General features: G+C 56.2%; 2 protein-coding genes across 9 annotated transcripts in view; both read right to left on the reverse strand.

Moving 5' to 3' along the window:
- Positions 1-1,458: 1,458 nt before the first annotated feature.
- Positions 1,459-9,027, reverse strand: SYT5 (synaptotagmin 5). Of its 5 annotated transcripts, XM_050771769.1 has the most exons (9): positions 8,889-9,027; positions 7,716-7,839; positions 6,666-6,838; positions 4,470-4,589; positions 4,174-4,341; positions 3,634-3,801; positions 3,293-3,410; positions 2,928-3,061; positions 1,459-1,791 (listed from the first exon to the last, which is right to left on the reverse strand). In XM_050771769.1, exons 2-9 carry the CDS (start codon positions 7,792-7,794, stop codon positions 1,591-1,593), a joined length of 1,161 nt encoding a protein of 386 aa, XP_050627726.1. In that variant the 5' UTR covers positions 7,795-7,839; positions 8,889-9,027; the 3' UTR covers positions 1,459-1,590. The 5 variants fall into 5 exon arrangements, with proteins under 5 accessions (XP_050627726.1, XP_050627728.1, XP_050627727.1 ...); XM_050771771.1 differs by lacking the exon at positions 8,889-9,027 and having other exon boundaries at positions 4,470-4,583; positions 7,716-7,854; XM_050771770.1 differs by lacking the exon at positions 8,889-9,027 and having other exon boundaries at positions 3,293-3,407; positions 7,716-7,854.
- A 986-nt stretch (positions 9,028-10,013) lies between these two features.
- The window catches only part of PTPRH (protein tyrosine phosphatase receptor type H), a 32,356-nt gene continuing 30,145 nt past the window's right edge, over positions 10,014-12,224 (reverse strand). For all 4 annotated transcript variants that reach the window (XM_050771667.1, XM_050771666.1, XM_050771669.1 and 1 more), the window contains 2 exons: positions 10,802-10,937; positions 10,014-10,689 (listed from right to left, as the gene is read on the reverse strand). In XM_050771667.1, coding sequence (XP_050627624.1) covers positions 10,540-10,689; positions 10,802-10,937 — 286 coding nt within the window. In that variant the 3' untranslated portion in view covers positions 10,014-10,539. The remainder of the gene's footprint in view (positions 10,690-10,801; positions 10,938-12,224) is intronic.

Below are 12,224 nucleotides of genomic sequence, written 5' to 3' on the forward strand. Positions count from 1 at the left end.
CGCCTGTAATCCCAGCACATTGGGAGGCAAGGTGGGCATATCACGAGGTCAGGAGATCGAGACTATCCTGGCTAACACGGTGAAACCCCATCTCTACTAAAAATACAAAACAATTACTCGGGTGTGGTGGCGGGCGCCTGTAGTCCCAGCTACTCCAGAGGCTGAGGCAGGAGAATGGCGTGAACCCGGGAGGCGGAGCTTGCAGTGAGCCCAGATCACACCACTGCACTCCAGCCTGGGCGAAAAAGCGAGACCCTGTCTCAAAAAAAAAAAGAAAAGAAAAAAGAAAGGAAGGAGGGAGGGAGGGAAGGAAAGAAGGGAGGGAGGGAGGGAGGGAGGGAGGGAGGGAGGAAGGAAGGAAGGAAGGAAGGAAGGAAGGAAGGAAGGAAGGAAGGAAGGAAGGAAGGAAAGAAGGGAGGCAGGGAGGGAGAGGGAAAGAAAGAAAGAAAGAAAGAAAGAAAGAAAGAAAGAAAGAAAGAAAGAAAGAAAGAAAGAAAGAAAGAAAGAAAGAAAGAAAGAAAGAAAGAAAAAAAGAAAGAAAGAAAGAAAGAAAGAAAGAAAGAAAGAAAAAGAAAGAAAGAAGAAAAAAGAAAAAAGAAGAGGGAAGAAAAAAGAAAAAAGAAGAGGGAAGAAAAAAGAAAGAGGTGAAGTTGAAATCATTGGCTTTCCTTGCTTAACTCCATCCTCTCTCGCAGGCTCTGGAGATTTTATTCCCTGGCTCCGTGCCTCTCCTTTGTTTTGATGACAGTAAGTCGCTTGGGGGGTCAGGTCTGTCTTTGCATCTATTCTGGGGCCCCAGCACTCAACAGAAGACCTCAAGGAATATGGAATGGAAGGAAGAAAAAAAGAGAGGGAGGGAGGGATGCAGAAATGGGTCTGAAAATCGATGTGAGTCATGGGTGAGCAAGCGAGGGGATAAATTCATGGACAAGCAAGGGAATTCTCGCGGACTCCTCACAGCTAACGTGTGGCAGGAGTTATTATTATCCCAACATTCTCCAGAGGAGGAAACCCAGGCTCAGAGTGGTGAGTGAGGAATGAACGGGTGAGAGTGTGAGGGAGTCCATGGGGCCAGGCCAGTCTCTCTCAGCGGCTTTCAGGACGAAGTGCACGTTGCCCTGCGTGCGCCCATTCCTGCAAACGAGGTTTCCTCTTGGGCCCCAGCCCATGCCCACCCCCATCAAGGAGTATGGGCCCAGGCCACCGCAGTTGCTGAAAATTTATTTGGCCCCAGGAGCAGTGCAGGAACGGGCTGTGTTGGAAGAGAGAGGAGAGCAGACGAGGATGGCTGATTGTCAAAGCAGGGAGCAGGACCCAGGGGCAGGAGAAGCCAAGCTGCCTTCCCTTCCCAGGGGTCCCTGGGGCGTCTGGGTGTGTCCGCGGGGGTCGGGGGAGTGTGCTGGACCGTGGTCGTGATTGGCACCGTTGGGGGTGAGAAGACAGGAATGGTTCAGATGATTGGGGTGGAAGGTGGGGGGAGGGTAATGGGGAGAGGAAGCTTACGGGTAGGGCTGGCTTGGCTTTGGCCGGTCTCGGGAGTCTGGGGTCAGGGGCTAGAGTCCAGGCTTGGCCAGCGGCTTCGGGTGGGAGTCAGGGCGCAGGCAGCAGCCTCACTCGGTCCGGCGGCCGCAGCGAGTGCCACTGGGCAATGGGCCGCCGCGGGTTGGCCAGCATGTCCGCCCAGTGGCGCAGGCCAGCCCCGCCGGCGGCCGCCCCCACGGCCACCCTCCCGATGGCCTCGTTCTTGCCCAGCTTGTCGTAGTCCAGCACGGTCAGCTCCACCTGCACCTTCTGGGGTGGGCGCGGGAGGAGGAGGAGAGAGGAGCGTGAGGGGAGGAGGCCCGGAAGGGGCAGTGGCCACCTTCACAGCTGAGGGTACGTCTCGCTGCCCCCCGAGGGCTCGGGACCCCGGAGCTCGGGACGGGCGAGGGGGACGGGAGGGACGGAGCCTGCGGTGAGGAGGCGGCTCTGGCGCCTTTCTTCCTGAGCAGCCAGGTTTCTAAGGAGATGAACCCTCAGGACAAGGTTGCAGAGCGTGTGTTCGGCGCCTCTTGGGGGAGCAGCCTCCTAAGAGCCGCAAAGCTGCAGAACTTTAACAGGGGCCGAGCTAGGGTAGGCGCCATCCCTAAAGAGGTAAGGGGAGGTCTCTTTTTCTTAGACCCATATTCCTGAGGAGGGCGGGGCATCCTGGTCCCGCTTGGGGGCGGGGCATCCTGGTGCCACGTGGGGGGCGGGGCATCCTGGTCCCGCTTGGGGGCGGGGCATCCTGGTCCCACGTGGGGGGCGGGGCATCCTGGTCCTGCTTGGGGGCGGGGCATCCTGGTCCTGCTTAGGAGTGGGGCATTTTGGTCCCGTTTTGGGGCGGGGCATCCTGGTCCCACGTGGGGGGCGGGACATTCTGGTTCTGCTTGGGGGCGGGGCATCCTGCTCCTGCTTAGCGCGGGGCATCCTGGTCCTGCTTGGGGTGGGGCATCTGGTCCTGCTTAGGAGTGGGGGCATTGTGGTCCCGTTTGGGGGCAGGGCATCCTGGTCCCGCTTGGTGGGGTAGGGCATACTGATCCTGCTTAGGGTGGGGCATCTGGTCCTGCTTGGGTTGGGGCATCTGGTCCTGCTTAGGGGTGGGGCATCCTGGTCCCGCTTAGTGGGTGGGGCATCTGGTCCTGCTTAGGGGTGGAGCATCCTGGTCCCGCTTAGTGGGTGGGGCATACCGATCCTGCTTAGAGCAGATAGGATGCCCACATCCAATTTTAAGGAGTCTCTTCTGGAGTAGAGGAGGCTTCCTGGTCCTCATAAGAGGAAACAGACGGAGGGCATAACTTCAGAGCCCCTCACCTGGTTTCTAGGGAGATGCTAAAAAGTCTCCCTCTGCCTAGCAATGGCGATTACTAAGGGTCTGGGCTTTTGGAGAACGGCAGGTTTGAGCTCACCTGGACTTGGTCACAGGGCACCTCGAAGCTGAAAGCTTCGTTGTAATAGGGGTTCAGAGTGTTCTTCTTGATGGTGGTTTTCTTCTTCCGCACCTTTTTGCCGCCCTGAAGCAGGTGGACCTTAACGTATGGATCTGGGGAGAGGAAGGAGGAGTCTTATAGCTCTCCACTGCTGAGTTCTTGGGCCAACATAGAAACACCGCCTACACCCTTCGGGTCTCCGTAGCTCTATCCCAAAATCCATGTCTTCCACGGCAGCCTGGGCCTCCCTGTCCCCGAAGAAACCCTCGGGGCTCAGAAACTGCCAGAACGAGAACCCACCCCACGCCATCCCCACACACCCCACTCCCTTACTTCCCACACACCTGACAGTCCTCCTACGTCCATCTTCTTCAGGTTTTTAGCCTCCAGGACGATGACGGTGAGTTTCCCGGCCGTGGGGACATAGCGGAGGGAGAAGCAGATGTCCCCAAGTTTCTCCTGCTGAAAGAAGGAGAGGGGCCCATCGTCAGAGTCCCGGCTCCACATCCATGCCCCCTCCATTTGTCTTTTCTCCCCACACTTTGGAATGGAACGGTCCACAGTTAAGGACCCAAGGGTACAATCCACGCCGCCCCGAGGGTCTGGAAGGCCTATGATCTGATTGGCTCAAGATGTTGTGGGCGGGGCCTGGGGCGTGGCTCGGGGCGTGGCCGCGCATGCTCACCTCCTCCCGCGGAGCAGCCTGCAGCTCCCGCCAGGTCTGCACCGGCCGCCCCAGGTCCACGGAGCTCATGGGGACCCGCACCTCCCCGATGGCGTCGTTGCGAGAGAAGCGGTCGAAGTCGTACACCGCCATGACCAGCACCCTGCCCCCCAGCTCCACGTAGGGGACCTGGAGTGCACAGAGAATCCGCAGTAGAGAGCAGGAAGTCAGACATAGGGTTAGGCGCAGCACATCCATAAGGCAGGCGTGGAGTGAGGCAGCGAGGGTCCAAGCGAACAGTTGGGGGAACTCAAATGGGGAAGTCCAGGGATCCATGGGGAAAAAAAACACGGGTCAGTGGAACCCAAATGGTACTGCCCAAGGACCAGGCTACAGCCCAGGAGTCAGCAGTGCCCAGAGTCCAGTGGAATAATAGCCCCAGAGCGGGTAGCTGCCACCTGAGCTGTGGCCGCCTTCAGGAAAGGTGGAAGGGGTCGGTCCTCAGTGTTCCAGGGACCGGGCGCAGGCTATGGAACACGGGGCCTGAGGGCAGGAGCTCACCTTGAAGGCAAAGGTCTCCCCAAAGTGAGGGTTCAGCGTCTGCCGATGCACCTTGGTCTCGTACCGCCTCCGTTTGTCCGGCAGCAGGTAGACCCGCACGTAGGGGTCCGAGGAGCCACCCAGATCCAAGGCTGCCAATCCCTCTGCTTGCAGAATGCCCACCAGCAGCTGCAGGGCCCAGGCACAGTGGGGGAGGCGGGGAACACTAGTCTTAGCCTCCCTTCCATGGCTCCTTTCAGAAGTGGTTAGAACCCCTGGGACCCTCCCTCCAAAGCATCCCCTTCCTCCACACCCACCTGGCCACTCTGGAAGTCATAATCCAGGGAGTACTGCAGTCGTCCTAGCTCATGCTTGTCTGCCACCTGCTGCCCTGGCCCGGATGGTGCTGGCTCCAGCTCCTCCACTTCTGGCTGCACCTTAGGGAGCCAGGGGTAAGGGTAGGTGAAGTCTTCCCCTGATTTCAGTATCCTTCAGGTTCAGAAGCCAAGAGAGGCTCACAAGTCCCTTGGGCTATACCTGAGCGCTCACAGGCTAAGCAGAGTCAGTATTTGACTAGAGATGTCTGCCACAGGCAGGAAATAGACATGATAACACAGATGCAGTATGTTTGTGAATGTTTGATTAGTGGTGTCTGCTATGGGCAGGGACTAGACATGTGTTTGTCATGCTTAGATTAAAACAAGTACTAATAGTGTCCCATTGCCCACAGGAATAATGCAGGTTGTATTTCACATGCTAATGGATGTATCGGGGTGCTAGTCCAAACTGCCATGTTTACTTGTGATCTTAGCACAGCAAAACATGGAGGAGAAATGGCATATTTACTGTGTATTTGCTATTCTAAAGTAGAATGAAAAAGCAGAAGGTCTCCTTAACCTAGGACAGCAATTCTTAAAATTCAATGTAAACCTGAATTCCCCTGAGTCCTGTGACAAAACGCCTGAGGTCACCTCTTCAGGGATGCTGACTCAACAGGTAAGGTGCTAGCTCCAGAATTTGCATTTCAACAAGTACCCTGTGTGATTCTGCTGCAGTCTTTGAACATCACTGGTTTAAGGGATAGGGATGGGGCTAGACACCAGGACCCTTTATGGATACTAATTGTAACAGCTCCTTATTGAGAAGGAAGGAGGGGAAATACCAAGTTAGTGACTGCAAACTTGAGGTTCAGAGAGGGACAGTGAATTCTCCAAGGTCACACAACCGGGAAATGGTCTCTTTTGGTTGGAAACCTAGGGCTGTCTGGCTCCCAGGCAAACATTGCACTCTGCACTGAGAGACTTAATTTTCAGACCTTGCAGTGACCACTTTCCATTCCAACAGCCTCGTCCAATGAAAATCTCTTTTATCCTCTCTGGGCTGCTGCTGCACTGGCCTCCTCCCTGGATTCCTCGCCACAGATCTGTCCTACACGGGGGTTCCAGAGGAGTCATCCTAACACCATCTGACCCTGTCCCTCTCATGCTCAAAACATATTTGTAGCTTTCATCACCCTCATGACGTAGATACTGCTGAGTTCTCCAGACACTTCACTCCAGAGTGCAGCTATTGTGAAAAATGACTCTTTGTTCCCCAAATAAGCCTCAGAATCTGGATATGGGGCCTGAATCTGGATATGCGGCCTCAACACATGCTCCAACTTGGACTAGAATGTCCTTCTCTCTGGTCTCAGTTAACTCTGTTCCTTGGGTCTCAGTGCAGAGGTCACCTCCACCATGCTCCTGTGTCTGACCCTCGGTTTTAAAATTTTTCTTACTGTAAATATGTCTCATTCTCCAAAAGGAATCAGCACATTTTAAAGTATTCTGGCACAAAGCTGGTTTTCAGCTTTCAAAGCCATTTATTTATTTATTTATTTATTTATTTATTTATATATTTATCGGAGACAGAATCTTGCTCTGTCACCCAAGTTGGAGTGCAGTGGCGCGATCACAGCTCACTGCAGCCTCCACTTCCCCGTTTCAGTGCCTCAGCCTCTCCAGTAGCTGGGATTATACCACGCCACCACGCCTGGCTAATTTTTTGTATTTTAAGTAGAGACAGGGCTTTATCATGTTGCCCAGGCTACTCTAGAATTCATGACCTCAGGCAATCTGCCCACCTCAGCCTCCCAATTGCTAGGATTACAGGTGTGAGCCACCGCACCTGGCCCAGAGCCAAATATTTATACGTTTCTGTAGATTTCTATACAGTGGGATGCCTTTTCTGCGCTCCTATGAGACCCTGTAGAACGGCACATATTACCCTGTGTGGTGAGTGTCTGTGTCAGTGCCTGACTACCCCACCAGACTGGGAGGTTCTTGTGAACAGCAGCTAGTTCTGTTCCATCTCCAGGTCCCCAGAGTCCAGTTGAGGGCTAGACACACAGGGAGGATGAGCCAGTAAGGTGGGTTCCTATAGGAGGGAAGGGAGCAGGGACTGGGACCCGCTGGGCCATTGAGAGGAGCAGGGTGCGGGAAGGGGCCGGGTAGAGGGGCTGGGCTGGGCCACACCTTGTCTATGTAACTCTGGCCCAGCCCCTTCACTTCCTGAAGGTGGACCTGGGCTTGGGCCTGGCTCTTCTTGCCCGTCCGCCTCCGACAGCACTTCCGGTAGAGACAGAAACAGCAGCTCAAGACGAGGAGGCTTGAGACCAGCACGATGGTGGCCAGGGCCCAGGGGGGCACTGCAGAGGGGTGGAGACAACACACACTGAGGCCTGGGCAGCACGCGGAAGCTGGAATGCTGGCGTCCTTTTCCCTCCAGCCATTTTCATTCCATTTCTTTCCGCGTTTTTCTTCCACCTAATGTGGCCTATAGAGAGATTCGATGCCCTAACCCAGGCTGATACCATCTGGATTTGCTTGCCTGTTAGTTCTGCCTTTCCTTACCCGCCCCCGCCCCCCATTTCTGCTCAACTCCTGATGCTTTTTAGAAGAAGCCCTGCTCCTCATCGGGCCTCAGTTTCCTTATCTGTAAAAGAAGGGCTAGGTGGACCTTCCAATTCTAAGATCCCATTCCATGCAACACCCCTCGATCCGGTTTCGATTTTTGTTGCAATTTTGTTCCTTCCTTTTTATTTATTTATTTTTTTGAGACGGAGTCTCGCTCTGTCGCCCAGGCTGGAGTGTAGTGGCCGGATCTCAGCTCACTGCAAGCTCCGCCTCCCGGGTTCGGGCCATTCTCCTGTCTCAGCCTCCTGAGTAGCTGGGACTACAGGCGCCCGCCACCTCGCCCGGCTAGTTTTTTGTATTTTTTAGTAGAGACGGGGTTTCACCGTGTTAGCCAGGATGGTCTCGATCTCCTGACCTAGTGATCCACCCGTCTCGGCCTCCCAAAGTGCTGGGATTACAGGCTTGAGCCACCGCGCCCGGCCTGTTCCTTCCTTTTTCCCGATTTCTTTCGCGTTCTAGTCCAGGATGACGACCCGGAATCCCAGCCGGATTTTCCAGCCCGCCTGCCCGAGTACACCCGTCCGAATCCTGCCCCTCGGAATCCTGGCCAGGCTTTCTCTCTGCTCGCCCCCCCCCCCCCCCCACCGTCTTCCCCCGGGTCTTGCTCACCGGGGCTGTGGCTGATGCGACTGGAGTCGGGAGGCGTGTCGGGCGATGGAGGCCCCGGGGTTGGGGGCTCCGGGAACATGGTGGCGGGTTCCTAGAGTCTTTTCTGCAGAGGCACTCAAGCACCCTAGTCCCCCATTCCCACCCCAGACGTCCATTGAGCCCCACGCACAACAAAGAACTCCAACTCCCATGAGGCCCATGCACGAACAGCCGCGCAGAAACCGGACAGCCACCGCGAGTCATGCTGGGAGTTGTAGTTTCAGCCTCCCTGCGCTTGAGAGGGGGGTGTCCAGGACCTAGTTGAATCCCAAAGGGATACCCTCTTCCTCCACGGCCCCACAGGCATCCCGCTGACTTCTGCCTTGTCCTCGCCCCTCCGCAGGGCCTGAACCGGAAGCGGGCGAAGGCAGGCGTGGGAACCAGCAGACCGCGTTGCCCAGAGCAACAGCCTGGCTCCTCTCGAGCGGGGTGGGAGCAAAGCTGGTTGCCCGGGCAACGGTCTGTTGCCAGGACAACGGGCGGGGCTGACGCACAGACGCGGAGTCCCGGCGGGGCAGGCTCGCTCCGGGGCCCACTGGTGCCTGGGAACCCCCCGAGAGCCCGACTGGGATCCTGAGGTCCCGCGAGGTGGGGAGGGGCAGCCTGTGGTCCGAGCGGCCACAGCCGACTGCTCCCTCCGCACCTGGTCCTGGGAGCTGAGATGCAGGTTCCCTCTTCCCTCTCCCCCGTTTTGCTGGAGGGCGGGTCGGGGGCTGCCCGGTGCCTGTGCTGAGCCCCCCTCATCCTTCTTGGCCTGTTGGTCTCTCCACGCATCCGTGCTGTCTTCACACAAGCTCTCGTGACCGCCTCGGTCTCCACGCTGTCTCTTGACCCCAAATAGGCGTCTTCCCTGTGTCTGCCTCCCCATTCTGCCCGTCTCTCTTGCCTATCGCCTGGCCTCTGTCCCCAGGGTCTCTCCCCCTTCGTTGCGCCTGCGCCCCCTTCCGCGCCCTCGGCTCTTTGTCTTCTTCATACCTGACTCGCGTCCCCAAATCTGTGTCTCTCCGCTTCAGGCTCCAGCCCTCCCACTGTCTCTGTTGGTCCCCCCAGTGCCCCAGCCCCCACTCCCACACCCCTTGCCTCTAGGGATGCGGATGCGGATGGGCTGAGGGCGGGGGTCCCAGCAGCTCCTACCTGCTCGGCGGCTGGACGGGACGCTCCCGGGAGACGCGGAGGCGCCAGCCCCGCCCGGACCCCGCCCCCCGCACGTGGGCGGTGGCGCTGTCCCGGGTGCTGATCGCGGAGCTCGGCCGGGCGGGGGAGCCGCGGAGCGAAGCCAGATCCCGTGCGCGCGTGTGTGCCCGTGTGCGTGTGCGCGCGTGTGTGGTGTGTATTGTGTGTGCCCGTATTTGGTCTCGGGTAGGCGGAAAGCCCCGCCCCGCCCCTCCTCCCGCCTCCACCGGGGAACCTCGGTGACGCCCACAGATATTTATCCTGGTGCCTTAGAATTTTCTGCCTTCTGGTCCAGTCTTTGGCCGTCCAGACCACTCCACTCCTCCCGCCCCAACACACACGACACACACCCTGTATAGCCCGAAGAACGGCATGCCAGAATACTCAGTCCTAGGACCTAGGAGACCCTAGACGCTCACTGGAGACCCAGACTCTGTGGGGTTCAGCCTCAAAGTACCCAGCTATCAGCCCCCAGACATCGCCCTCTAAGATCGCCTAACACCAGTCCCAAGAGGCGGCCAGTGCGGTGACTCACACCTGTAATCTCAGCAGTTTGGGAGGTCGAAGCAGGAGGAATGCTTGAGCCCGGGAGCTGGAGACCAGTCTGGGCAACACAGCAAAATCCCGTCTCTACAAAACTGAGTCTGGCGTGGTGGTGCGTACCTGTGATCACAGCTACTCTAGAGGCTGAGGTGGGAAGATAACCTGGGCCCGGGAGGTCAAGCCTGCGGTAAGCCACTGCACTCCAGACTGGGCAACAAAGCAATATCATGTCTCAAAAACAAAAACAACAAAACAACAACAACAACAACAACAAAAAGAGTAAAAGAAAAGCTCAGAAAGCAAGTCCCCAAGCACCTAGCTCCAGCGAGCCCTGTCCATGCTGCCCAGATCCTGGACACAGACGTCTGGACTCTGCCTTCTCTGAGAGACTCAACCACCCAAACCTACATTTTTTCATGTGCCAATGTATGGGTCCCTCTAGTCCCCTCCTGGACGTTTGCCTCTATCCCTAGATACCAGGAACCCGTCCCTACTCCCAACCCAATATTATTTCCGGACCCAGAAATCCATGGGACAACTGTCTCTGGGGAGAACAGTGATTTAATAAATTATGGGATAGAAGGAAAAATATATGTGGATGGTGGGGTGCAGGGAGACCTTGGGCACAGGGACTCCCTCCGACCTCAGATTATAGAAGACTGATTTGGTTTCTGAAGTAAAAGCAAGGCAGGATCCTGCCTGCCTTTGGTCCTCAAGTAGCCAGAACTCCAGACCCAAATTCCTTCCTGCCTCAGAATCCAGGCTCCAGTCTGTTTCTTCCCGTATCCTGGACTCCCAGCTTCCTCCTCCCTGAAAGACCTAGGAAATCCAAGCTACCATCTCTCTCCTTCAAGGAACCAGAAATCCAGATCCCCAGCTCCCATAGGGTTCATCTGAAGCCCATCAGACCACTCTGTCCTGGGGAAACCAGAGTTTGGGATCCCAGTCTCCTCCTCCCACAGCACCTAGGAGTCTGGGAACCCAGCCCTCTGCTCTTCTAGGAATCTGGGCTCAAGTGGGCGTTCAGAGCTTGAGGATGCCTGGGCTGCCGACCCAGCCCTCTCGTCACTTAGACCTCCAACTTGTGGGCCTGGATGGCGGCCACATTCTCATAGATGAGATTTTCGACACTCTCATAAATGACTTCCTTCTTGGCTGGGGCCTGGGCTGACTGTTGGAGGAACCGCAGGATGCACTGGTGCAGGAACACGTACTGAGCCTGGGAAACGGGCATGGGAGTGAGGGGCCTCCCCCCAAATCTGGGCTGTGTGGAGCCCCAGGGTACCTCCACCCACCGACTCCCATCCTGTGTGGCTGAGGGGCTGCCTCACCTCAGTCTGCACCATCAACGGCCGGCTCTCTCTCATCTTCCTCACAAAGCTGAAGGGCCCAAGGAGACCCTGGGACTGCAGCTGCCGGAGCAGGACGTCCAGGGCAATGAGGGTACCTGTGCGACCCACGCCAGCGCTAGGCAGAACAAGGGAAGGGTCAGACCAAGGCGGCAGGAGTGCGAGGGTCCGGGGTCATGGCTGATTGGAGGGATCTGTGTTTGAATGATGACAATAACTATGCCTGCTCATACCTGTAATCCCAGCACTTTGGGAGGCCAAGGCCAGTAGATCACCCAAGGTCAGGAGGTCGAGACCAGCCTGGCCAACCTAGCGAAACACTGTCTCTACTAAGAATACAAAAATTAGCTGGGTGTGGTGGCGCACCCCTGTAATCCCAGCTACTTGGGAGGCTGAGGTGAAGAATTGCTTGAACCCAGGAGGTGGAGGTTGCAGTGGGCTGAGATCGCACCATTGCACTCCGGCCTGGGTAACAAGAGCAAAGCTCCATCTCAAAAAACAACAACAGCAACAACAGCAATAACAACAAAACTATGCCTAGAGTTCCTTCCATCTGTTAGGCTCTGTTCTGAGTGCCTGATGGGCCTTCTTCGCTCCTCCCAAACCTAAGAAGTGGGATGTACTAGCACATCCTTTGTACAGATGGGGAAATGGAGGCTGAGTGAGGTGAAGTCCCATACCCCAGGCCACTCAGCTAATAAGTGACAGAGCTGGGGTTCAAACACAGGAAGAAGAACTCTCCAGCCAATAATTGAATAATTCCTTTAAACACAAAATTAGTCTTTCGTTTTGTTTTGTTTGTCACGCAGGCTGGAGTGCAGTGGCATGACCTCGGCTCACTGCACCCTTGACCTCCTGGGCTCAAGTGAACCTCCTGTCTCAGCCTCCTGAGTAGCTTGGATCATAGGCACACACCACTGCATCTGGCTAACTTATTAAATGTTTTTATAGAGACAGGGTCTTGCCATGTTGCCCAGGCTGGTCTCAAACTCCTGGACTCAAGTGATCCTCCCACCTCAGTCCCCCAAAGTGCTGGGATTACAGGCATGAGCCACCGTGCCCCGTGAAAACATTAGCTGTTTTAGGTTGGGCACAGTGGCTCACGCCTGTAACCCCAGCACTTTGGGAGGCCGAGGTGGGTGGATCACGAGGTGAGGAGATCAAGACCATCCTGGCCAACATGGTGAAACTCCATCTCTACTAAAATACAAAAAAAAAAAAAAAAAAAAAAATTAGCCAGGCATGGTGGCATGCTCCTGTAGTCCCAGCAACTCGAGAGGCTGAGGCAGGGGAATCGCTTGAACCCGGGAGGCAGAGGTTGCAGTGAGCCAAGATCACACCACTTCACTCCAGCCTGGGTGACAGAGCGAGACTCCATCTCAAAAAAAAAAAAAAAAAAAAAAAA

The sequence above is a fragment of the Macaca thibetana genome, chromosome 19, assembly GCF_024542745.1.
Source record: "Macaca thibetana thibetana isolate TM-01 chromosome 19, ASM2454274v1, whole genome shotgun sequence".
In the NCBI taxonomy this organism is placed as follows: Eukaryota; Metazoa; Chordata; class Mammalia; order Primates; family Cercopithecidae; genus Macaca; species Macaca thibetana.